This window comes from Schistocerca piceifrons, chromosome 2, assembly GCF_021461385.2.
Source record: "Schistocerca piceifrons isolate TAMUIC-IGC-003096 chromosome 2, iqSchPice1.1, whole genome shotgun sequence".
Taxonomy (NCBI): Eukaryota; Metazoa; Arthropoda; class Insecta; order Orthoptera; family Acrididae; genus Schistocerca; species Schistocerca piceifrons.
Window position 1 is genome coordinate 410,775,479 of NC_060139.1, and position 27,590 is coordinate 410,803,068.

General features: G+C 44.4%; 1 protein-coding gene across 1 annotated transcript in view; it reads right to left on the bottom strand.

Moving 5' to 3' along the window:
* The window catches only part of LOC124775433 (cubilin-like), a 532,844-nt gene extending 510,118 nt beyond the window's left edge, over positions 1-22,726 (bottom strand). The window contains exon 1 of the mRNA XM_047250266.1: positions 22,256-22,726. Coding sequence (XP_047106222.1) covers positions 22,256-22,331 — 76 coding nt within the window. The 5' untranslated portion in view covers positions 22,332-22,726. The remainder of the gene's footprint in view (positions 1-22,255) is intronic.
* Between the last annotated feature and the right edge of the window lie 4,864 nt (positions 22,727-27,590).

The following is a 27,590-nucleotide window of genomic DNA, read 5'->3' on the forward strand; positions in this document are numbered from 1 at the left end:
AAATTGATGCTATGAGTGAACATCTGGATACATTCTTATCCTAATGTCCGAATCATCCACCGTAATTTGGGTAGTGCGCTTAGATTAACTGACGGCACAACACTAACCTCAAACGCGTCCTTTCTTCAAGTCGACAGCCGGCCGGTGTGGCCGTGCGGTTCTAAGAGCGTCAGTTTGGAACCGCGTGACCGCTACGGTCGCAGGTTCGAATCCTGCCTCGGGCACGGATGTGTGTGATGTCCTTAGGTTAGTTAGGTTTAAGTAGTTCGAAGTTCTAGGGGACTGATGACCTCAGTAGTTAAATCCCATAGTGCTCAGAGCCATTTAATTTGAATCTTCAAGTCGACAGATAAACAGATGGGTGAAAAATGATAAAAGACACCATTAAATGGTTTCCATACTCCAGTGCGTTTTGGGTGCATGTGTAGAAACAAACTTCTCACACAGTATAAATCATTGGTTGTATGTCTTCTGGAGAAACTTTTAAAAGTTTCTGAAACCTTGTTGCTAAAGTGCTATTTTGCTCCTCAGACTGGAGGCCTGACGCATCATGAAGTTTCCTCCAACAATTCCTCGTATTGGGTATTGGCGTGGGGGGAGGGGGGAGGAGAGGGGGGGCATCTTGCGCACAATGAAGTTGAGCTGTTTTCAAAAGAAACTAAGTTGGTTGGTTGGTTGGTTGGTTGGTTAGTTTGGGGAAGGAGACCAGACAGCGTGGTCATCGGTCTCATCGGATTAGGGAAGGATGGGGAAGGAAGTCGGCCGTGCCCTTTCAGAGGAACCATCCCGGCATTTGCCTGGAGTGATTTAGGGAAATCACGGAAAACCTAAATCAGGATGGCCGGACGCGGGATTGAACCGTCGTCCTCCCGAATGCGAGTCCAGTGTCTAACCACTGCGCCACCCCGTTCGGTAAGAAACTAAGTCCTATGAACACGGTGTGGTGCTAGCACTTAGGAGCTGAAACGAGAATTTCGTCAACCATGGTTCTTTCCTATGTTCTTGAAATATCGCACATACTGATCAATGAGAGTCTCTGCTGAGTTGGCCTCTTTCTAACCGATCAAACTGTATTTTTAATTTTCTTGGACTTATGGATGACGGCACTGTTGTTGTTGTTGTGGTCTTCAGTCCTGAGACTGGTTTGATGCAGCTCTCCATGCTACTTTATCCTGTGCAAGCTTCATCATCTCCCAGTACCTACTGCAACCTACATCCTTCTCAATCTGCTTAGTTTATTGATCTCTTGGTCTCCCTCTACGATTTTTACCCTCCACGCTACCGGCACTGAGCTACCTATTAAGACGTGAAGTTATCATATATGAATTAAAGTCAGTCTTAAAGCTATTAGGGATATGAAAGCACAAATTCTATTTGGTTCCAATTCTTTAAAAATGTTATAGCCATAATCATAAAGTACAGACAGGACATGAGAGCTTAACCTTAGGGAATTTTCGTACAATCTCTACTTCATTACTGACATGTGAATTATGATTCTCCTGGACTAATCAAAAGAAAGTAACACCCAACGAGGAAATGCCCCGTCTGGGAGGAACGATAGATTTTGAGATCAGTAATAGAGGATAATTTTCGAGAGCGTAAAATTAGTTTAGAACTGGCAAAGTTTAAAGTGGAGCTCATTTACAACTAACATTCAAGTCATAATTCTCTATTGTTTTACATGTGAACCCTGATTTGAATGTAGTTGATCGAGAAGCGCATTGGCTTCTCAGAATTTTACTTCATCTGTTCTGGCAGATCTACGTGCTATCCTGAATATTGCGCTGCTGAAAGTCTGAAATAAAAGTTTTATCTGAAACTTCCTGGCAGATTAAAACTGTCTGCCAGAGTGAGACTCGAACTCGGGACCTTTGCCTTCCACGCCAAGTGCCCTACCAGGAATACTACTTCAGCAAGTTTCGCAGAAGAGCTTCTGTTAAGTTTGGATAGTAGGTGACGAGGTACTGGTAGAACTGAAACTATGTAGACGGGTCGTGTGTCTTGATTTGGTAGCTCAGTCGAAAGGCAAAGGTCACGAGTTCGAGATTCTTTCCGGCATACTGTTTTAAGCTGCCAGAAAGTTTCATATTAGCGCAAACTCCGCTGCAGAGTGGAAACCTCATTTGTCCCATACAACCTCTAAAACCATACGACAACGTCAAAAAAGGTTGCAGGTGTGAGTTCTCCTGCTATGACGACAGATGAAACCTACATGATTGTGCTGCATGCAGTGGCACTGGGGAACCGATGGAACCGAGCAAATGGAATAACAGCTGGTATGCCATTTCCACTGCTGGTTGTCCTCTTGCTGATGAATCAGACAGGAATGTAAATGTGAGAGTACGACTATCTGGTGATCATTTGTGGCAAATACAGCTATACTCCAGTTATTGACACATGTTACCGGTCCCTCCAGCAGCCCGCCTTAGACTTGCACACTTAGCTCTTTCCCTAGCGTTTTCCCCGTTAATATTGATTTGGCAAACTTCGTTTCATTATTTAACTTTGTGGCCGAATACCCATTCTGTCGCCACAGTCAAGGTAACCAAAGGAAGGGAAGTCATGTGCGTCATCTGTCTGCGAACCGTTTAATCCTTAATCGGTGTGTGCTATCGTACAATAAAACTATTTGTGTATCGTATTCCTTGAGGCGGAACTTGGGGAAGAGCCCTTCATTTCCCTAATCGAGCGTTGATAACCTCTTCAAAACCACGTTCCAGGTGGTTTGCTTGCACGCCCACAATAGTTAATTGGCCACCCGGATTCGATCGGCGTCTGGCTTACTCCCCTGTCTCGGAAGCTAGCACGCTGCGCGTCACCCTTTACGAGAATTTCAGACTCAGCCACTCTATAGCCAGTTTTATAGTTTCAAAAGGAGATAGCATTAAACGGAAGTTGGGGATGGGTTTCATTCCCTCTTTACGACTGTTTTCTTTCGATAAAAAAAATGCATGTCGTGCGACTAGGGCCTCCCGTCGGGTAGGCCGTTCGCCGGGTGCAAGTCTTTCAACTTGACGCCACATCGGCGACTTGCGCGTCGATGGGGATGAAATTATGATGATTAGGACAACACAACACCCAGCCCCTGAGCGAAGAAAATCTGCGACCCAGCCGGGAATCGAACCCGAGCCCTTAGGATTGACATTCTGCCGCGCTGACCACTCTTTTTTTTGTTTTTTTTCTAATCTCATTTTGTTCACGTTTGTTCGTTGCATCTGCTTGGGGTGGACGTCGTAAGACATCCGTTTAGGTTCGTTGTTGATCGATTAACTCAGTTGTTTTTATTACAGAGGGCAGCTAACCCTGTGACCGAACACGCTGAGCTACCGTGACGGCTATAACTCAGCTACCGGGGGCGGACTCTTTTGATACAATGTGTCACGTCCGAATCCCAGGCATAGAGGGCTTATAGGAGGGATGTTCTATACGTAATGCACCGCTTTTTTAGGCAGGTTGATTTTATTCTGGATTCCAATACACCATATTGTTCCTCACTATTTTGGCCACGAAATCCTACTTCTCAACATAATCTCCGTTCAGTGCGACGGCTTTACGTCACCTTACTGGGAGGACGTGTATGTCCTCATGATATCGCTCTACTGTTCGACGTCGGAGCCAATGTCTCGCTGCATCAACTACATGCCAGTCATCCACATACTGCTTCCTGCAGAGTGCATTCTTCACGTGGCCAGACTGACGGAAGTCGGAGGGTATGAGATCCGTGCTGTAGAGTTGACGAAGAAGAAAGTACGTATGAAAGTTTTTGAGTACCTCCGGGTGCGCAGACATATGTGAGGCCTTGCGTTGTCATGGGGAACAAGACGTTCGTTTGCATTTTTGTGGCGACAGACGCGCCGAAGTCGTTTTTTCAATTTCCTTAGTGTAGCAGAGAACACTCTAGAACTGATAGTTGCACCATGAGCATGATCATCAAACAGAATAACCCTTTCATCCTCTCAGACGACAGTCGCCATGACTTTAACGGCTGGGGGGGTGTAGCTTTGAACTTTTTCTTCGGAGGTGAGGTGATGCGGCGGTGCTCCATGGGTTGCACTTTTGTTTCCGGTTCGAAATGATGAACCCGTGTTTCATTGCCTCTGACGATGTTCGATAAAATGTTGTCACGGTCAGCCTCTTAGCGCGCTAGCCGTTCCGCGTCGATGGTCCTTCGTTACTCTTTATAGACTTCAGTAAGGGGGTGAGGAACCTAGGAGGCACACATCTTTGAGGAAACCAGCTGGTGGCCGCTAGTGTCAGCACTGCCAACGGAGACGTTGAGCTGATGATGATCAAGGTGTTTGATTGTGACCCGTTGATGGCGTCGAATGAGAGTGTCCGCACGTTCCGATATTGCAAGAGTCACAGCTGTGTGCGACCAATCAGCACGCGGGAGATCGGACAAGTTTGCGCGAACTTGCTGCGACAGACGCCTCTTCCAATGATTCGCCGTGTTTTTCTTCACTACTAGTGCTCCATAGACATTCTGCTGGTTCCCATGAGTATGCGAGTCTCTGGGTTTCCGCCAAAAGAAAACCACTGTCAGCTCTCTGGGTGGAACGCACCTCCGTTACAGATGCCAATTTGAAGGCTTCGTATGACGCCGCTCCCTACTGGAACTTCCTGAAACTATAGGGGCTGAAGTTGAAATATTGCACAATGTCCCGCAACAAATTGCACATATTTTCAACCAAAATTGGCCGAGAGAAAAATGTGTTGGTTACTTAGTCAACGCCCCTCATTGTTTATTAATACAACGGTCAACAACGTTAGCTTCCTATTCTGTTTGACTTCATCCTGTGAATTACCATATCTCACATCGTTACCTTAAGTTATGGAATTCACTCTCTAAGTAGCGCTTAGTATGCATACGCTTTCTACATGATTATTTATACTGCTGCACAGGTGTTTTTCCAGACATATTACTCTACGCTAGTCTAATTTTAAACATTCTTCGTTGATAAGCACACTTTTCTCCCATGATTTTCGAATGAACGTCATCACAATCCTACCATCATCATGTGTGACCTGAAGGGTCAGGAATTTTAGGACTTTCAGGCGAATTATACACATGAAGGTAAATCCATAATAGTGCACGTCGTCTTCTTTAATGGGTCAATAACAGTATCACAGTGAGCTGGATCGGTTTAAATATTTCCATTTTAGCAAGAGGTGAGATCGCGGTTGCAAAATATTAGTAACATATTAAATCTGCCTAACTCACATGAAATCCGTGCTAGGGGATCAAGTCACATAACACATTTTCAGGTGGAACATGCTAGGATAATTTAAAAATCCTTTGCTGCATTTTAGGTCGTTAAAGTGTTACCATTTATTAAAAATTCTTATATTACTTATTTTTATATTTTTTTCCAAAAGACGAGAAACTGCTTCTGAAACACGTCTTGTGACTTTTGTCTCACCATGAATTCGTGTGGTTGAGCCAAATTTTAGTACTGTGCTAGAAAATAGGAGGAAGATATTCTCCAGCATAAAATTTTGAGTCATTCAGGGACAGTTCGATTCGGACTAACATTGCCACTATAATAGTAATGCTTGTATCGAACCAATGGACAGAACGGGTCGTACACCGACCTGAGTCCATTCTATAGCACGGTAGCATGGTCCTAGCGCGATCCACGGTGTTGGATCGACGCTGGAGCACTGCAAAAACCATGGACCTGTCTGCGCCGGCATCGCTGCACGCTGGACTGTCGGCAAGAGCGCCACTGGACCGAACTGCCCTTCGCAGCACACACAAACGCTGCGTAAAGTAGCGGGTACTTGAATATTGTCGAGGGTGTGATATTTTACTACGGGTTTCGCCTCACTCATAAGCGAACGGCGCCTACTTGTCATCGTTGACTTCTACCAAATTTGTATATACAGTATGATGGAGTTGGGCAGAAATAAAAGTGACAGACGTCTGAGCTGCAAGTGGCCAAACGTTTAAAAAAGAAAATATTTTTGTTGAAAGAGTTTGAGCCGTTTATACTAGCGTAGTTACTAAGTAACGGTTTTGTGCATCGGAAAGAGTACAGAACGGTAATCCGAGGGTCATGGGGTCAAGCTCCTGTATAGAATTATTTATTCGCTGGTTCTTACGTTTACTTAAAAATAAACAGAAATATGAGGATGTATGCTATAACAGGATGTATGCTATAACGCTTTGTGAAAATTATTGCCATCTGTACCTGCAGGAGAGTACTGGCTGTTTTGGACAGAGGATTCAAAAATGGAGGATGAGTATGTGGCAAAATATAAGAATGTCGTCATTATTTCGTAAAACCTGGAAAGCCTTAAAGCGTTTCTGCCCAAATGCATTCCGTTAGAAACATCACTTCGATGTCTATTTTATCGCCAGGTAAAGAAACTGATAAAAAGCTTCAACAACTGCTCTTATCGAGAGAGAGAAAAGAATTCACATTCAGAGAAGACTACGGGAAATTACGTTCCGTTAGCATTAGCGCCTATCCTCGCCAATATTTGGCGGAATGATGCGTTACGTGTTGTTCGCTGTCAAACTGTGCAATGCGCGCGTACTTTTTATGACTGTAAAATAAATTTGTTCTTCTGTAGAAACTTTAAAACGAGCGTGTAATTGTGAAAATGTGGCATGTGTAACGGAAGCTTGATTTCGGAAAAATTACTGCTTACCATTTTACGACAAATACCATCGATGTTCTCATGCGCACTTGTTATGTCTTCCTGGAAATTTATTTCCATCCCAAATTTTCTTTTGCCTTTTCTTTTCATACCTCTCATGAAAATATTATTCAATACAATATTCTGAACATTATTTTAGCTCATTTTGTGTGTAATTAGCATAAAAATTCAAATCGAAGAAATTTTCCATACGTGAACTTCACCCCACTCCAGCTGCGCCAGCCGCTACCTGATCGCTAACATAAATGGCTTATGCCTCGCTCTGCCATCGCCAAAAATACTGTTTCCTCCAAACGCTTGACAATCTGAAGCTCCCGCTGCTGTTACTTTAACTTGTGGCCAATCCCTGCAGACACCATAAATCTGGTCAAAATCGGTCAGTACCGCAGTGATGGCTGTAAAACTGTCTCATGCATCTACAGTGGCATCGATCTGAAAACATTTCATTATGAGCGGCAACTGTCGCCAAAAGCGATGGCTTGTGTGCTGTTAAACACAGTCTAATAACTGATCACTGATGCGATACGGAAACAGACTCGTTGAGTGGAAGCAATATTGCACTGCTGGACAAAATTGCAACAACATGAAGGCGGCAGGCAAAAAATGTCAAACTGACATGATGAGTACTACATGCGCCGATGTGAGAATGTTAAGCACTTCAATGCACCCACACAACGCCATCTACATTCTATAGTATAGAGGATGATAATGCACCGGTCTCTCGTTCCGAAATCATATTTGAATATTGTTTTCTTAGACTATCGCATTAGAAGGAGGAACCTGTAGCAGCACGTGACGGAATTCGATAGACAAGAATTTCCGCCGTCCGCTGTGGCCGAGTGGTTCTAGGCGTTTCCTACTGGAACCGCGCTGCTGATACGGTCACAGGTTCGAATCCTGCCTCGAACATGGATGTATGTGATGTCCTTAGGTTAGTGAGGTTTAAGTAGTTCTAAGTCTATGGGACTGATGACCTCAGATGTTAAGTTCCATAGTGTTTAGAGCCATTTGAACCATTTGAGCAAGGATTTCCAGAAGGCTTTTGACTTACGTGACTTCTCGTCAAGTAGCGTACTTACGGTATATTATCTTAATTGTACGTCTGGATTCCTGATTTCCTTTCAGATATGTCTCAGTTTGCAGTAATCGAAAGGAAGTCGTCGGGTAAAACGCAGGTGGTATTTGACGTTCCCAAAGGAGTGTCACAGGCCCCCTGCTGTTCCTAATTTATCTGAATGATTTAGGGGACCATCTGAACAGCCCTTTAAGATTTTTTGCAGATGATACTGTCATTTACAGTCTCGTAATGTCATCAGGCCATCAAACACGACTGAAAAATTACTAAGCAAGATGTCTGTATGTTGTGAAGTCCTCCAAGTGAGTCCTAAAAGTCAGCTAAAATTCGGTTACAAGATAAAAGATACAAAGCTAAAGCTGTGTATTCAACCAAATGCTTAGGAATTACAATTACTAATAACTTAAACTGGGACAATCAGATAGATAACGTTGTGGGGAAGGTCAATCAAAAATTGCGATTTATTGGCAGATCACTTAGAAGACGCGATAGAATTACTAAAGAGACTACAATGCGCCTCTCCCTTCACTTCTGAAGAACTGCTGCGAGGTGTGGGATCCGCATGAGGAAGGGCTGACAGAGAACATCGAAAAAGTTCAAAAAATGGCTTTCCATTCGGAGACCGAAAAGTGCAGAATCGGTGTTTCAATCCGGTAAAATCGCCGTGAGCAGTGAGGCAAGCATCCCACAGATGCATCTCGTTCAAGATACCTTTTTGATAAAACACCGCGTCCTGCTGTGTGAAGAAGCTTCCTGCTGCACGTCCTCGTCCGACAAGAATCTTCGAACCTTCACAGCGTTTTTCACGTGTCAGAAGGCATGATAATCGTGTATGGAGAGATCAGGACTGCAGCGCGGGCACTCGAGTGCTTCCCTCTTGAGTTGGCGCCTTTCTGCGTTACGAAATTTGCGATATGTGAACGTGTGTGTTTGTCCTTCAGCAGGCAAGAAAAGGATAACAGCGCGTTGGTCATGATTGGACACATTTGGTAATTACGTCGCCTTAGTTCCCGTTTCCGCACTTATGGCAAGTACGTCGGAAAGAAATGAACGCCACGCGAATCCGTCGCCTACCTATTGGAGGTTGTATACCAGCACCAGAGTAACGCTACGTTTCATAACAGCTGCAGCAACGCTCTCAGGCGGAAACTTTTGACCGCCCTCTATATTCAGATTATCGCGAAATGGGGAAGAGTTACGTTTATAATAACCAAGTTGGGGTGATAATCGTTTACAAAAAGAGAGTTTATCATTGTGGCAAGATCTTTTCAGGAAATTTCAATCGCCAAATGTCTCCTCCGAATGCCAAAATATTTTGCTGCTCCCCATCTACACAGGGATAAATTATCACTGTAATAAAAGAAGAGAAATCACACCTCGTACGAAAAGACTGAATTGTTTCATTTTCCCGCTCGCTTTTCAAGAGTGGAACTATAGGGAAATAACTTGATGCTGGTTTAATGAGACCTCTGCCAGGCATTTAATCGTGATTGCGTAGTAGTCACGTAGATGAAGATGTAGACGTAGAACAGCAGAAGGGTCAATTCGTATTGATTCCGTGGTCTATCGCTCACGTTGGTCGGGGTCACACGTCTATCATCCGACTACGGGATCGATCTGTTGAGGAGGGCCACGTACAACGCCACGCACGATCTCAGCAACTCCCCGCGACTGAGGAGAAAAGTCTTGGGACAGAGATATGCACATTTAGGGATGGCGGTAGTATCGAACACACAAAGAGTAAAAGGGGATACAATTGGCGGAGCTGTCATTTGTACTCAGGTGATTCATGTGAAAAGGTGACAGACGTGATTATGGACGCAAGACGGGAATTAACAGACTTTGAAAGCGGTGTGGTAGTTAGAGCTAGACGCATAGGATATTCCATTTCGGAAAACGTTAGGGAATTCAATATTCTGTGCCCGAGAGAATCAAGAGCGTACCGAAAACACCTAATTTCAGGCATCAGACCTCTCAACTGACAACGCAGTGACCAAAGTCCTGCTCTTAACTACCGATAATAGCGGTGTTTGCGTAGAAATAAACGCAGAAGCAAATGTAGGAGGTACGACTAACGTATACGTTAGGACAGTGCGGCGTTATGTGGCGTTAATGGGCTATGGCAGTAGGCGACTGATGCGAGTGCCTTTACTAACAGCTCGACATCGTCTGTAGCGCCTCCCCTTGTCTCGTAACTATATCGGCTGGGCGATTGGAAAACTGTGGCCTGGTCGGGTGAGCGCCGATTTCGGTTAGTAATAGCTGACGATAGGGTACCATTGTGGTGCAGACCTCACGAAACCATGGACCCAAGGCACTATGCAAACTGGTGGTGGCTCCATAATGGTGTGGGCTGTGTTTACATGGAATGGACTTGGTCCTGTGGTTCAAATTAACTGATCATTGACTAGAAATGGTTATGTTCCGCTCCTTGGGGGCCTTATGTATAAACTGACGCAGATAGGGGGAGAAATCAAAGGAAGGAGAGGGGATCGCTGCTGTCATCTGCATCCGGACATTACGCGGAATCGGCGGTGACGAGTGAAAATGTATACGAGACCGTGATTTGAACCCAGGGTGTCCTGCTAATTAGACAGATCCGTTAACCACTGCGCCATCTGGGACACAGAGTTATCGCAACTGCCTGGACTATATCGCTTGGTCTGGTCTGATGAGTACAGTTATCAATTGGTGAGAGGTGATGATAAGGTTCGAGTGTGGTGCAGACCTACGAAGCCATGGAGCCATTGTCAACAAGGCGCTATGCTAGCTGACGGTGGATCCATGTGTGGGCTGTGTTTACATCGAATGGTTTGGGCCCTGTTGTCCAAATTAAATTATCATTGACGGCAGATGGTTATGTTCGTCTACTTGGAGGCCTTATGTACAAACTGATGTTGGTTACGGGGGGGAGGGAGGAGAGAGTCTGCGGCAACGAATGAAAATGTGTACCGGTCCGGGATTCTCATCCAGGATCTCCTGCTTACCAGGCAGGTGCGTTAACCACTGAGCCAACCGGGAACCGTGACGCAGCGTTATCGCAACCGCTTGGACTATCTCGCTACGCCTGAGGGTCTATCCACATTCGCATCGAACGCTATGTATCAGCAGTCCCAGTCCACTTTCTCCAAGCTCGCTACTCTGAGATTCCCACAGGAGGTCCGCAAAGAAGATGCATCCGTTGCCCAGTTAGGCTTAATTAAATATATGAATGCGTGGTGTGTGTTCTACCGGATATGTAAGAGAGAACAGATGCCACTCATTTATATAATTACTGGGAGACCGTATGCAGCTCTTCATGTACTTCATGTTCCGAAAGAACGACGGAATATTTATGGATGACAATGCGCCTTTATCACCTGGCCACTACTGTTGGCTACTTGATTTGAAGAACACTGTGGACTCATCGTGCGAATGGTTTGGCCACGAAGATCTCTCAACATATATCCCATGGGACATAGTCGAGAGGTCAGTTTGTGAATAAAGTCCCGCACAGGCAACATTTTCGCAATTATGGCCAGCTATAGAGAGAGTTTGGCTCATTTTTTTGTGTAAGGATCAACGACTTGTTGAGTCCATAACACGCCGAGTTGCTGTACTACGGCGGGCGAAAGTTCTGACACGATATTAGGAGGTATCTCATGAGTTTCGCCACCTCACTAAACAGGGTGGTCAAATGATCGTCACCGGGCCAAATGCCTCACGAAATAAGCGTCAAACGAAAAAACTACGAAGAACGAAACTTGATTAGCTTGAAGGGGGAAACCAGATGGCGCCATGGTTGGCCCGCTAGATGGCGCTGCCATGGGTCAAACGGATATCGACTGCGTTTTTTTTTTTTAATAGGAACCCCCATTTTGATTACATATTCTTGTAGTACGTAAAGAAAGTTTTAGTTGGACCACTTTTTCGCTTTGTAAAAGATGGCGCTGTAATAGTCAAAAACCTATGGCTCACAATTTTAGACGAACAGTTAGTAACAGGTAGGTTCCTTAAATTAAAATACAAAACGTAGGTTGTTCCAATGTGATACATGTACCTTTGTGAACTTATCATTTCTGAGAACGCATGCGGTTACAGCGTGTTACCCGTAAATACCACATTAATGCAATATATGTTCTATGCTTTTGCCAATACGTGTAACGACATTCCTCTCAACAGCGAGTAGTTCGCCTTCCGTAATGTTCACACATGCATTGACAATGCGCTGACGCATGTTGTCAGGTGTTGTCAGTGGATCGCGATAGTAAATATCCTTCAACTTTTCCCACAGAAAGAAATCCTGGGACTTCAGATCCGGAGAACGTGCGGGCCATAGTATGGTGCTTCAACGACCAATCCACCTGTCATGAAATATTCTATTCAATACCACTTCAACCCCACGCGAGCTATGTGCCGGACATCCATCATGTTGGAAGTACATCGCCATTCGGTCATGCAGTGAAACATCTTGTAGTAACATCGTTAGAACATTACGTAGGATGTCAGCACACACTGCACCATTCAGATTGCCATCGATAAAATGGGGGCCAATTATCCTTCCTCCCATAATGCCGCACCATACATTAATCCGCCAAGGTCACTGATGTTCCACTTCTCGCAGCCAGCGTGGATTATCCGTTGCCCAATAGTGTATATTATGCAGGTTTACGTTACCGCTGTTGGTGAATGACGCTTCGTCGCTAAATAGAACGTGTTCAAAAAATCTGTAATCGTCCCGTAATTATTCTCGTGCCTAGTGGCAGAACTGTACACGACGTTCAAAGTCGTCGCCATGGAATTCCTGGTGCATAGAAATATGGTACGGGTGCAATCGATGTTGATGTAGCATTCTCAACACCGACGTTCTTGAGATTCCCGATTCTCGCGCAATTTGTCTGCTACTGATGTGCAGATAAGCCGCGACAGCAGCTAAAACACCTGCTTGGGCATCATCATATTTTGTTGCAGGTCGTAGTTAACGTTTCATATGTGGCTGAACACTTCCTGTTTGATTAAATAACGTAACTATCCGGCGAACGGTCCGGACTTAGGTATGATGTCGTCCAGAATACCGAGCAGCATACATAGCACACTCCCGTTGGGCATTTTGATCACAACAGGCATACATCAACACGATATCGACCTTTTCCGCAAATGGTAAAAGCTCCATTTTAACACGGGTAATGTATCACGAAGCAAATACCGTCCGCACTGGCGGAATGTTACGTGATACCACGTATGATACCACGTACTTACACGTTTGTGACTATTTCAGCGCCATCTATCACGAAGCGAAAAAAGTGTTCCAACTAAAACATTCATATACATTCCTGGAAATTGAAATAAGAACACCGTGAATTCATTGTCCCAGGAAGGGGAAACTTTATAGACACATTCCTGGGGTCAGATACATCACATGATCACACTGACAGAACCACAGGCACATAGACACAGGCAACAGAGCATGCACAATGTCGGCACTAGTACAGTGTATATCCACCTTTCGCAGCAATGCAGGCTGCTATTCTCCCATGGAGACGATCGTAGAGATGCTGGATGTAGTCCTGCGGAACGGCTTGCCATGCCATTTCCACCTGGTGCCTCAGTTGGACCAGCGTTCGTGCTGGACGTGCAGACCGCGTGAGACGACGCTTCATCCAGTCCCAAACATGCTCAATGGGGGACAGATCCGGAGATCTTGCTGGCCAGGGTAGTTGACTTACACCTTCTAGAGCACGTTGGGTGGCACGGGATACATGCGGACGTGCATTGTCCTGTTGGAACAGCAAGTTCCCTTGCCGGTCTAGGAATGGTAGAACGATGGGTTCGATGACGGTTTGGATGTACCGTGCACTATTCAGTGTCCCCTCGACGATCACCAGTGGTGTACGGCCAGTGTAGGAGATCGCTCCCCACACCATGATGCCGGGTGTTGGCCCTGTGTGCCTCGGTCGTATGCAGTCCTGATTGTGGCGCTCACCTGCACGGCGCCAAACACGCATACGACCATCATTGGCACCAAGGCAGAAGCGACTCTCATCGCTGAAGACGACACGTCTCCATTCGTCCCTCCATTCACGCCTGTCGCGACACCACTGGAGACGGGCTGCACGATGTTGGGGCGTGAGCGGAAGACGGCCTAACGGTGTGCGGGACCGTAGCCCAGCTTCATGGAGACGGTTGCGAATGGTCCTCGCCGATACCCCAGGAGCAACAGTGTCCCTAATTTGCTGGGAAGTGGCGGTGCGGTCCCCTACGGCACTGCGTAGGATCCTACGGTCTTGGCGTGCATCCGTGCGTCGCTGCGGTCGGGTCCCAGGTCGACGGGCACGTGCACCTTCCGCCGACCACTGGCGACAACATCGATGCACTGTGGAGACCTCACGCCCCACGTGTTGAGCAATTCGGCGGTACGTCCACCCGGCCTCCCGCATGTCCACTATACGCCCTCGCTCAAAGTCCGTCAACTGCACATACGGTTCACGTCCACGCTGTCGCGGCATGCTACCAGTGTTAAAGACTGCGATGGAGCTCCGTATGCCACGGCAAACTGGCTGACACTGACGGCGGCGGTGCACAAATGCTGTGCAGCTAGCGCCATTCGACGGCCAACACCGCGGTTCCTGGTGTGTCCGCTGTGCCGTGCGTGTGATCATTGCTTGTACAGCCCTCTCGCAGTGTCCGGAGCAAGTATGGTGGGTCTGACACACCGGTGTCAATGTGTTCTTTTTTCCATTTCCAGGAGTGTATCTTTACGTACTACACAAATATGTAATAAAAATGGGGGTTCCTATTTAAATAAACGCAGTTGATACCCGCTTGATCTATGGCAGCGCCATCACGCGGGACCACCATAGCGCCGTTTCCCCCTTCGAGGTAGATGAGTTTTGTTCTTTGTAGTTTTTTCGTTTCACGCTTATTTCGTGAGGTATATGGCCCGGTCACTATCAATGGACCACCCTGTATAGTTCGCTCCGTTGTGCAGCGTCGTACATGCTCGTCACATACCTTGGGTCACGAAATGAGATTACTTACAGCAAGCAACTGTCAATACGGACAGGGCGACGACAACTGGAGAATAATGGACACTCAGCCCGACTACGCCATAGTGGCAGTATGGAGATCCACGCCGTCTGCGGTGCGTCCAAGGAAAATATTTGCGTGATTAGTGGCGGCACGACTGCGACTCGACGCGCAGCTGCATAAGAGCTACTTTTCCCACCAGAGGGACGCACACTCTGGCTCTGTCTACTAAATTTGTCATCCGGAAAACACCGCAGCGAAGATACGAACTAGGAACAACATCATGCAGAAGCTTTGCGGAATAATCCTGGCTCCGCTGATGAAGTTCTGCGCACTCCGGCACTTGTCTTGGAATATGGTGCTCCTATGCGGTTAATTAGCGTTTATCTTCCCCACGCGAATGGCTTTCCATATTGAGCCATATTACGGCCTCTGGTATTTGACAAAAAGCAGCTCATCTATGTCATTTTAAATTCGTGCAAGGCAACCCGCAGCTCGTAGGAAGAGACCGGCTTCAACATGAAAGCAGCCTTGGATCTACACACGTCCCAGTTCATCTAAACCGACTCATGGAGACAAGACTAGAGAGACGCTAATACTCCACATTGCCGAAACTTTTTCCTGGATAAGAAAGAAGCCCTCTGCTTGCGACCAATCACACTGAACATGGACAATTCACAGAACACGCACCAATCATTAAAGAAGCGTGGATTCTCAGATGAGATAAGGCTCCATCTCAAGAATTCAACTCAGCACCAGCCACGCAAAAAGTTCACCACGTTATTACAGAATGTCAGACTGGGGAATAAGGCAGAACTTTCGACGAATTCCTGATGGATACGAACGACGCAACTGATTATATTAAAAATTTATATGTCTGATTGTAAATTACATTTGTCACTCTTTGTATTTCCTTTAATAATGTGCTTAAAGAAGCACACGATAAATAAAGAAATTGAAATTTCTTTCTTCGCTACCCTTTCTGGTGCCGCACCAAATTTGTGTGGCCTATAGTTCCGTTTAGGTCTCCCACGATTTCATGGCAGAGGAAAAGTCGCCAACTCATATGTTATCAGAGAAAGCTGATCGGTTAATGTTACACTGGGGACGCCTCCAAAGATCTGTTCGTCTGATAACTCTACACGCCATATTTGAACAGTGCGATGTCCAGTAATATGTAGCGTCGGAATGTCAAACCATCGTCGAAGAACGCTCGGTAGCACAGCTTTCTCACCGTCGCCGGTTAGCCTAAAATATCGTCTGCCACATGAATGGTCGGCAGTTTGTTTGTGTGGTGATGTGTGAACCCACATAAAAGTCTCTTTTAAGGAGATTCCCAGTAACATACGCCGGCTATCTTTGATTCAATAGGTGTTAGAGTTTCTGCTGGAGCTCTCAAACTAAGAGCTGTATCACCTTAACATTAATAAGATCACTGGACAAAATATTACTCACCACCTAAAAACAACACAGTGGTCGCTTTGTGGCGACGTAGGTGATGTAGAACTGATACCAAGCGTGTTCAATAAAAATCCTTCATAATGTTAAATTACATTATCAGGTGCAAGTATTAAGTGGTCAAGCCACTTTTACACTCCTATCCCAAACCTTTCTTCAAAATTTGGGAAATTTCTTAAAAAGCAATAGTCATGGACTCAAAGTATGGCATGAAACTCAAACCTCAGCTGAAGCTTGGCTGTAATGGAACACCGCGACTGCAATACATTAGCTGGTCTGTGACCCTTCACTGCTCACATATTTCATGCGGACGATGTGGTTTGTGTGTGTGTGTGTGTGTGTGTGTGTGTGTGTGTGCGTAGGCCCACTCGCAGTAGTTTGGATGAAATCAGCACCGTAAAATGAGTCGACATAGGGAACTGACAGAATGATACTGTGGATGAAGTTATTCGATGTGTAAGAGGATCAACGCAGAGAGCCCCTGTCTCTATGAAGAATAATATACCACTCCTAGCCATGTAACGCGGCCTAAGAAAATTAGTCTTAAATAGATCCTAATTAACATCGACCGGAGACGAATGCAACGGCTTGTCAACCAGAATCAGTTTCAAACCTTACAAGAATGCTTCTGTCAGTGAATGCTGGACCTTCCCAACCAATAAAAATTGCCAAAGGAACTACATCTAATGGGAACTGGAAATCGGGCACTTCTTCAGTGACCCAAATATCAAAGAAACTGCACTGCTTGGGTGTATTTAGTGTTGTCCGACGACTCGCGATTTTTCCTCTGTTCAATGGTTGCAAAGTGTGTTCCCACCTACGGTACAACGATGTGTTTAACCCGCCATGTGTCGAAAGTGTAGTTCATGCCGAAGGCGGTTCTGTGATGTTTCGGGGAGTTTTTAGCAACATGGCTTGGGCCCACTCATACAGTTTAGCATTAATGCGGAATGTTTATTTCAACATTTTCGATGTCAAAAGGTAGTCCTTTTCTCTTAATGATCCTTATGCCGTGGACAGTCCTGTCTTCCAAGATAACAGCAGCCGTGTTCACAGATCTACATGCGTAAATCCCTCGTTTGACGGCTACTCTGATGATCTATGATACCACGACAGGTCCGCTATATCAATCGATCTTCATCCCTTAGGATATGTTTGTCATTCTTTGAAATGGACGGTTAAATTTAACAGTCTGTATCCCAGTAATTTGGCAGCAGTCTCCAAGAGTTTTCTCAGCTGGATGGTCTATCTGAAGAACCTGATGGACTCTCTCGCTGTTGAAATGACGCAGTTATGTGTGGGCGTGAGGCGGTGCTACACTGTACTACCAACGTGACTGTTGGATCTAACTATTTTTTGTCTGACGTGCCTTCGAAACTCATCTTGTATTCGTGTCACATTTATAGCAGTAGTAGGTATTTATTGTAGTAGCAATTAGTTATTACGACAGTAAATTACCGTGGTGTTTAGGACACCATAACCGATACGTTCACGGCTACACAAACCAAGAATGGAAAATGGGATCTGCTTTATGAACTCTAGGTAAAATAACTAGCAAAATGTACATTCTTTCTATACGTTTTTTAAATGTAGTTGCCGAGGTGCTCTTCACCTCTCGTAATATCTTTCTGAAATATTACACAATTCGTTACAATCTTCCCAACAGGTGGTATCGTGGTGGCTCTTGAACGATTATAATGAGTTTTGTTATCGTGTAAGTATTCTCAGTATACGTGAAATCTGGGACTTGCAGATGACATAAACAGTACGAGAACAGTAACGATAGAAACGGGACGGCTTGTGAACAGTAGACTCCGTGCTGTTCGATCCTGACTTACCGCGTTCTCACACGTACATGAGTTGGTAATTATCCTGTCCAGCTACTCGAGTTTTTCTCTCAGTAAAGCGGCCATGCTGTTCCTAGAAGTAGTTCGACAGAAGGAGGCTTTTGATACGAAAATATTTAGTGTGTCGTACTGGGCGATGTATAAAGTCTTTAAAAGTTTTCTAAAACACCACGAAGACTCACTGACAGATGACTGAGAAAACAGATATGAGTGTCTGGTCTAAATATAAGCAATCTTATAAAACCAAATTGTGCCCCCTAGAAACAGAGTTAGCACTCTCCAATTTTTTAAAATGTTACGTTGTGGCAGAAATAAGATGGATGTTTGAAGAAGCAAAAGCAGATGTACGAGTAAATGGATTTACTCCCCTACTGGAAACTGTAGATAGAAGCAAAAGCTGCAATTTGCACGATCATCTGTTGCACTCTGAGTAGCAAAGTCTGCAGTACCCATTTTGGTCACTCATAGACCACATTTTGTTCATGTGACTGTTAGCCATGGTTTTTCGTTTGTTTAACTACAGCAAGATCTTTCTTCGTCATAAATCGTACTAATGATGCTTCTATTGAGATATTTATAATAGTAGCTATTACTACTTTACATGGTGTACTGTAAATACCACAGAGAAAGTAATCCCATTTTCGTCCACCAGAGCAAGGAACAGAAAGTCTCATCCAGAGAAATGGAAGAGATCGAAAGCTAAATAGCTGATGTAAATTCTACTTCTTTTCCTTACCTTAGTGTTTGGTTTACTCTTGTAATTAAGAACTAGTTTCAACACTACCAATACAGACTAAGCAATGATATAAATACTTCTTCCATTGTTAATTTACTGACTCATTCTAATAATTCATTTATGTTTTAGTATTTACAACTATTTAGGCTGTTTCATTTTTTGTAATACGTAAGCATCTAGACGTATCGTTATACACTCTCCGATGGTTTACAGGTATCTGCCACCAAATCTAAAACATTGTTCAGCTTTTGGACATATTATTGCACGTGACTGACTCGCTCGGTTGTGTTCTAAAGAAAATTCAGAAAGGCAGGTAATACAGAATCCTGAAGAGTACATTGAAGTAATGTCAAGACATTAAAAACTAGCAAACGTTGATGTTAATACTTCCAATACTCTACAAATAATCATATCGTTAATATCCCGTAAGTCTTGATGAATACTGTGATCTCTTAGACGTCAATACTTGACACCTTACGTCAATGTTTGAAAGTATTATTTTGAATATGTCACTATTTAATGACTGCACAAGAACGACATATATTACCGATTGCTTTACTATTCCTATAGGACAGAGTGTTACTTTATTTCACACCTAAAGCTGATAGGTTAATATTTCATTACAAAACTCAGCTGCCTGCAGAGAAATATATGTACTACCGATAGAAGTACCACATATTTCGTCATTTTCTGTAACGAATAAAGGAGATACAGTCTTCCTCAGACGAAATACTTTTCCTTGGTAATTTAGCTTCTTGAAATGTTTCAACAAGAGTCTTAACTATTTCAATCAAATGCCTGGTACGAAATCACTAGGGAAACCTCAGCTAGTTGTAATGAAAACCATGTCAGTTGTGAGATCATCATCAAGCACCGTACTGTCGTAAGTTATTTTCTTTGTGTGACTCTCTTCTAGTAACGCAAGGTTCTTTTCCATGTTGAAATTGTTTGTAATAGTAGAGTCCTTACAAGTGATAACGAAGATGATAGAGTAATGGGTGTCCAAATTGAAGCTAGCCTAGCGAGATATTAAACCCAAGTAGCTAAAGAAATAAATAAATCTAAAAACTTTAATACATATTCTGTGAATGACTCTCCAAAATTCATGAGCATCTCAAGTAGAAGGGTACTTAAAACTGTCTGAAAATACATACGCTTCTCGAAAACTACTAAAAAAATTACCACAAAATTACCATGTGAAAAAGGAAAATAAGGTAGAATATATAAATGAAATGGGAATATGTATTACTGTCACAAACATCATTCTACAGAAAAGGAATAACTCGCATAGAGAGGGTAACAGAAGTAAGTGTACATTCTCGTTACAAACAGTACATTTTGATGCATCATCTGTTTCTGGCGAAAATAAATATGTAAAATATTAAGTGGACATAATTAATACGAAGTAATAAACTGCTAGACACAATACATGAGGAAATACGTCTTCCGAAAGTCTTTAACAGAAGTACCGATAAACAGGAGGTGAAGAATGTAGGAACAATTAAGTTAGCAGTTGTTAAACGAGATGAAACTATCCTAAAGATCGAAAGTACTTTTTAAAAAAGTGCTTCGTACTCTCTGCACAGCCTTTTGAACTAAGAACTGAACTATTAAAACGAGAGCAAACATACCTGAAAACTCGTATAGTGACTGTATACTGGGGAACAGTGACATTTCCGGTAGATTCAACAATAATTGTGTTTTCAACCAACTTTAAGGTGACTGGGTGAAGTGCTGTTTCCAGTATCAGTATATTTCTTAAATTCTGAAAGCACCCAAATATACACTTTTCATGAGAAGCGCTCTTTTTCCTAAGTTTTTTTGCAACGCTACGCGAAATTTACTTATTCTGTCTGCAAACATTACACCAATAAGTGAAATACTGAAAGAGAAATTACTGCGTACGTCTATCACATGCTATCAACTTACAGTCTATTATTCAATATTATATAAGCGCTTTGACAGTAGTAGCGTGCGAACCAAATTCAGATTGCTGTCGTGACGCAGAATGCTTAACTAGAGGAAAATTTAGCGCTTATCGGAGCAACAAGGCAGTTGTTTTCACAAATCTTCTAGCAGTGACTTTTGAACTGGGATTTGCCCTTTAATGATGACAATATTGGATAAGTTACTGCGCATTCAAGTGTACTTCATACGAGTATCTTAACTCGAGTAAAATGCATTTCTTTAATTTCCTGCTGTTTCAACTAAAGGATATGCATCAGAGACAAGATAAATGACAGACTCACCATGAATATAAAGTTACTCATACACGCGATGTAAGGTCGTACTTAAATCTACATTATGCAGTTGGTTATGTGGAAAGAGACATTTTAATAAATGTTTATAGAAGTTATGTAAATGCCTTCTATGAACCTTATGGGAAACTTCTGTACATTAGCCTTTACTAAAATAATTTTGACTGTATTGACACGTCAGAACCTAAGAAAAAATCGAAAATTTTAACAACATTCCTGTTATATTGGTTTCCTCAGGGCCTGGACACCAGTAATGCTTACGTGGCTCTCGTCAGTTTTGCATTTGTCTCAACACAAGTTACTAAGACACTCTAGCCAGGCCGCTTCCAACTTTATCAGTCGCCGAAGTTTCCCTGGTAATGAGGCAAGGCCATAACGTGAACGTTCTAAAGCACCGTTTATGTGTAAACGTAACTGTAAGTAAGTACCGCCAACTGGATCAATTTAGTTGTCGCCTCTGCCAGTTAGTATTGCATCCGTTGTTGCCATGGTTGCGGATTGATTTTCTACATTGTCGTTACATTTGCTGTAAATGCGTGAAGGGGAAGCCATTATCACTGTTACGTGAATACACGTGTATTAACGAAGAGGATATGTATCTGTATATAACGTCGCAGCGGAAACCACGGCTCTAAAAGCATGTAATTTTTGGAATGCTAGATACTTTCTATATAAATCTGCGCATATGTGCAGTATGCTGTATAAAAAAAGGACAAAAAGAAAAAAAATGATGTACTCTGACGAAAGAGAAAATTGATACTCAGGTTGTTCTAAACGGTTAGTAGAGTCATTGCGAGGACTGCTTACCGATATAGTCTTGGTGTAAGATTTCAAGCACCGTGTATGGATACACAAGTGTAGAGATAGTAATTAAGGACAGCATAGGCCGCAAACACGGGTTCCATGACAACTTTAATGAACACACATACGTGCTAATATGCGCTCTTACACCCACGAACAGCTGGTTGTAAACAATGGAGCCGCGCTCGTAAGTGCCTTGCTGCTGCTAGAGCGCATGCATTTCTTAGTTTCTCTCTCTCTCTCTCTCTCTCTCTCTCTGTCTCTCGCACACACACACACACACACACACACACACACACACACACCAGTTCGCAAACTCATTCACAGAAATACTTTAAACAGAGCCGTTTAGACAGACTAGTGGGCCACGAGTAGCGTACCGACTACGAAAGGCTTCGCTGGCCATACGCACTTTTCTTTGTGGAGGCCGGTATGCGATCGACGCAGCACAGCAGCAGGAGCGACGACACCACCAGGAGGCCCCTCATGGCGCTCAGCTGTTGTCCATCGCCGCACTGAAACCCTCGTCTGACCAACTCAGATTTCTACGTCAGTGTCCGCCACATTCGCGAATAGTGACAGTCGATTCTCCGATTCAAACGCCCGCGATACTGTACCGTCCGCGGAGGCACGACGTCACGGCTCTGCGAAGTGGGGATGTGTCTAATATCAGTGGCATTGTGTATCGATCTCTTTCGAAAGAGACAATGTATTTGCGATGAAAGGGAATGTTTTCGGGAGAGACAAGCCTCGCGGCTGGGATGTCAGAGACACGTTGCCGTTCGTGGCGAACACACTGAGGAGATTGAGGGGCAGGCGGCCTTCCCGGTAGTCTCGGAGCGCACGTTTCGGTTTTCCCGCGCTGGGGCAGTGACGTAGCCTGCGAGCGCGCACGCAGAGCGGTGCTTCCGCGTCCGACAGCCAGCCGTGTCTGCAGCTGCGGCGCAGGGCGACTGAGGCCGGGGGCTGGCGTTGCCAGGCGCTCACGGCCTGACGCGGCGCGACGCTAGCGCCTCGCGGCGGCAGCCGCCGACGATGCCAGCCGAATGGACGCTCGCTTCAGTGTCACCGGCGGCGGACTTGAGAGCACAGGGTTTCTTCCCGCTTCTTGTATCCTCCTTACGATTTGAACCATCTTCCACAAGAAGAAAGTGCAAGGTCTCCGTTCATAGCCATCGTTGTCATCATCAGCCAATTCGATCACTTGGCGATGTGGTCTTTCTGAGTTGGCGTGCTACATAGGATCCCTGCTAGTTCTTCCATATCCGATGACCTTTTCCCGATGCCATTTCAGTCAGGCTGTGTTTATCAAGTCTCTGTCCCCTCTGTCTCTGTGTGACTTTAGTGACGGCGATAAAAGTTGTTGACTGCGTAATGAAAGAAAAATAATTTAATAGTTTTAAAAATTAGATAAGCTCGCAATTTGAGGATGATTCTCGACGGAATTGTTAGCCGCAGCACACAAAAGGGGTTTTACATTAGCGAGAGAGGTACGAACGAGCTATTTCCTAGTGACGTATTTTATTTTGGTCGCTTTAAATCGGTATGCAAGAGGCAGAGGGCTCCTCTGATGAGCTGACCCGGAGAAAACTATTATTCCTTATATCTTTTGACCGTGAAATCGGAAAGTTAAGGACTGCAAGCTCTTGGAAAGGATGGAAACTATTCTCCTAATTTTTACATACCGCGCAAACTGTCATTTTGACAAAGTCCAAACAAGCCAAGAATTAATCCCATTTCACTTAGATCTTTCAACAGCCATGAAGAACAGCTCCTATCTGTACAGTAAAACGTGCCAAAGGACTATGATAATAATTACGTACACCGACTTCTTTGCTCGAAAGTTTATTATTAGATAAGGAACGGAAATACTCCACTCTGTCCAAGTTCTGTGCAATGCTACAAAAAGTAAAGATACCATACACAGACAAAACAAGATCAACCTTAATACATTCGCTATTTTTCTACAGAGACCATACACTGAGGAGCCAAGAAACTGCTATAGACGTGCGTATTCAGATACGAGGATATGTAAACAGGCTGAATACGGCTCTCCGGTTGGCAACACCTACATAAGACAACAAGTGTCTGGCGAAGTTGTTAGATCCGTTACTGTTGCTACAATGGAACGTTATCAAGATTTAAGGGAGTTTCAGCGTGGTGTTATAGTCGGCGCATGAGCGGTAGCGATGAAGTGGGGAATTTCCCGTAAGATCGTTTCACGAGTGAATCGTGAATATCAGGAATCCCGTAAAACATCAAATGTCCGACATGGACGGGAAAAGATCCCGCAAGAACGGGCCAATAATGACTGAAGAGAATCGTTCAACATGACAGAAGTGCAACCCTTCCCCAAACTACCGCAGATTTCAGTGCTGGGCCATCAACAAGTGTCAGCCTGCGAACCATTCAACGAAATATCATTGATGTGGGGCCGGCCGTGGTGGCCGTGCGGTTCTAGGCGCTGCAGTCCGGAACCGCGAGACTGCTACGGTCGCAGGTTCGAATCCTGCCTCGGGCATGGATGTGTGTGATGTCCTTAGGTTAGTTAGGTTTAAGTAGTTCTTAGTTCTAGGGGACTGATGACCTAAGATGTTAAGTCCCATAGTGCTCAGAGCCATTTGAACCAAGCCATCATTGATGTGGGCTTTCGGAGCCGAAGGCCCACTCGTGTATCCTTGATGACTGCACGACAGAAAGCTTTACGCCTCGCCTCGCCTGGGCCCGTCAACACCGACGATGACTGGAAACCTGCTGCCCGGTCGGACGAGCGGATGGACGTGTACTGGTATGGAGACAATCACGTAAATTCATGGACACTGCATGTCAGCAGTGGGCTTTTCAAGCTGGTGGAGGCTCTGTAATGGTGTGGGGTGTGTGAAGTTGGAGTAGTGTGGGACCCCTTATACGTCTAGATACGACTCTGCGTACGTAAGTATCCTATCTGATCACCTGCATCCATTCATGTACGTGTGCATTCCGATGGATTTGGGCAATTTCAGCAGGACAATACGACAGCCCACACGTCCATAATTGCTACAGAGTGGCTCCAGGAACACTCTTCTGAGTTTAAACACTTCCGCTGACCACCAAACTCCTCATACATAACTTAATTGAGCATATCTGGGATGTCTTGCAACGTGCTGCTCAGAAAAGATTTCCACCCCCTCGTACTCTTACGGACTGATGGGCAGCCGCGCAGGATTCATGGTGTCAGTTGCCTCCAACACTACTCCAGACGTTAGTAGAGTCTATGCCATGGCGTGTTGCAGCATCTCTTGGTGCTTGGGGGGGGGGGGGGGGGGGGTATGGGGCGGGTGAGGTCTACGCGATATTAGGCAGAAGTATCAGTTTCTTTGGCACTTCAGTATAATATTCCACATGGCATGGAATTATCTGTTCGAACATTTCATTGTTTTGACCACATGCCATCTTTTCTTCGAGCGACATGACCAGCCTACTGTTATTTCAAGGTATTCATTCTTTCCACTATGTCACTGACCTTAGTTGTCTATCTGATACCAACTGCTACCTTTCCTACTTGTCTTTGTATAGCCCAACTCTGATCTTTTTATTCCCTTTTGGGCTACTGTTATTTTTCTGACAACAAACTGATTTAATGTCGATGTCTCACAGCCGTAACGTATTACTGGCAATATAAACTGTTGTTTTCTTCAGTTCCGCGAACATCTTGGGCTTCAAAACTGAATTTTATCTTCCATAAACTTGCCAACCTAATTTCATACGAGAAATATTTCCAGTTTTAAGACTCCTTTCGTGTTTAGCAGTTGACCGAGATAGACATATTCTGTGACCCTTTGAGGTTGCGTACTTCCAACGGGTATATTTCCCTCCGATGTCCATTCATTCATAATGGTTTTCGTTTTATCATAATTCATTTTTAGGCCAACTTCAGAGCAGACTGATACACGTTGACTAACCAGTATTTTAAGTTCTTCATTACTGTTTGCAGGTAGTGTAATACCATCAGCTAACCTCGGCTTCTTTTACCTCGTTCCCAGCATTTGGATTCCCTTTGTTTCCCATCTAATGTGGACATTACTTTCTCGAAGACTGCTGAAAATAGTTTTGAAGATACTGTGTCACCTTGTTTTACGTCCTTCTCGACGGGAAATTCGTTGCTATCTTCAAAAATGTTTCAAATGTCTTTAAGCACTATGGGACTTAACATCTGAGGTCACCAGTCCCCTAGACTTAGAACTACATAAACTTAACTAACCTAGGAACATCACACACATCCATGCCCGAGGTAGGATTCGAAACTGCGACTGTAGCAGCAGTGCGGTTCCAGACTCAAGCGCCTAGAACCGCTCGGCCACAACGTCCGGCTTGGTTTCTTCAACTACATTTACAAGCGCTACGGAAGATTTGTACTAGCTGAATAAAACTTTAATACAGGTCTTTTCTATTCCGTGCTCTGTTACAGTCTCAAACACAGCTGAGTGACTTATCGAATCGAACGCCTTCTCAAAATCCATGAATGTAAGGCCAAGAGGTAGATGGTACTCATTGGTTCTTCTAATTGTTTCTGGTCGAGTGAAGATATAATGAATTGTACAGGGTGACAATTATTGAGCTACATGAAAAAAAAAAACGTAAATTAGTTACAAACTATGGCGTGGACACGTGCAAACGTCACTACAGATATTGGGATTTAGGTTATGGTATGTTCGATATGCCTGTTATCAATAGCGATGATAGCGAAATTCTGCAGGACCCCTGAAGTGTCGTGACATCGATGCTGTCGATGACCTCCTGAATGACTCAGCAATAATTTTGGGATTGTGGTTGTGTAGCCCCACAAGAAGTCGTCACATCTGTTCGGATCGGGATAATTTGGCGGCTCATCGAGGACCATGCCAGTGGCCTTTGGGTATCCCAGATCCAGGATTCAGTCACCAAATTGCCTCTCGAGAACATCAAACACTCCCCTGCTTCGATGAGGAGGAACTCCATCTTGCATGAATCACATCCTGTCGAAGTCAGGGTTACTTTGGGTAATGGGGACGAAATCATCTTCCAAAGCCTGCACGCAACGTTCGGTAGTCACCATGCCATCAAAGAATAGCCCACCAATTATTCCGTGCCTGGACATTGCACATCACCCATTGAGGGTGAAGAGACTACTCGTTCGCGAAATGCGGATTCTCAGTCCCCCAGATCCCCCAATTTTGCTTACTGACGAACCCATCCAAATGAAAATGGGTTTCGTCGCTAACTCAAAGCATGCATGTGAATACTAGTTCCCAGCATGCTCCGTGGCCCACTGTGCCGTTAGAATGTCCTAAAGCAAACCGTTCAGATTTTATTTCATATAATTCAGTAATTGTCACCCTGTGTGGAATCAAGCTTTCCCAATGGGTTGGACAGGGTCAAGTGAAATGCTCAATCTAGTAGTCAATATTCTAGTAAAAATATTGTACGTTACTAACAGGAGGCTGAAGGACGGTAGTTCTTTACATCTTTAGTACTATCTTTCTTCTGTATTAGGATTATTTGGGCTTTACTCCACTGTGCAATCAATCCAAAAATATTTTAGGTTAAACGTTTGTAGATTCGTCATCCATAAGCTTTAAAATGTCGACTGAGAGGTGATCACTACCTGCAGCGGTTCCTTCTCTCGTCTCGTCTGTAGCATGTTTGACTTCTGAGGGGAGTATTTTTAGGGTTAAGTGTTTATCGTTGACTTTATTGTACAGCTTAGTGTAAGAGTTTTCAGCATAATC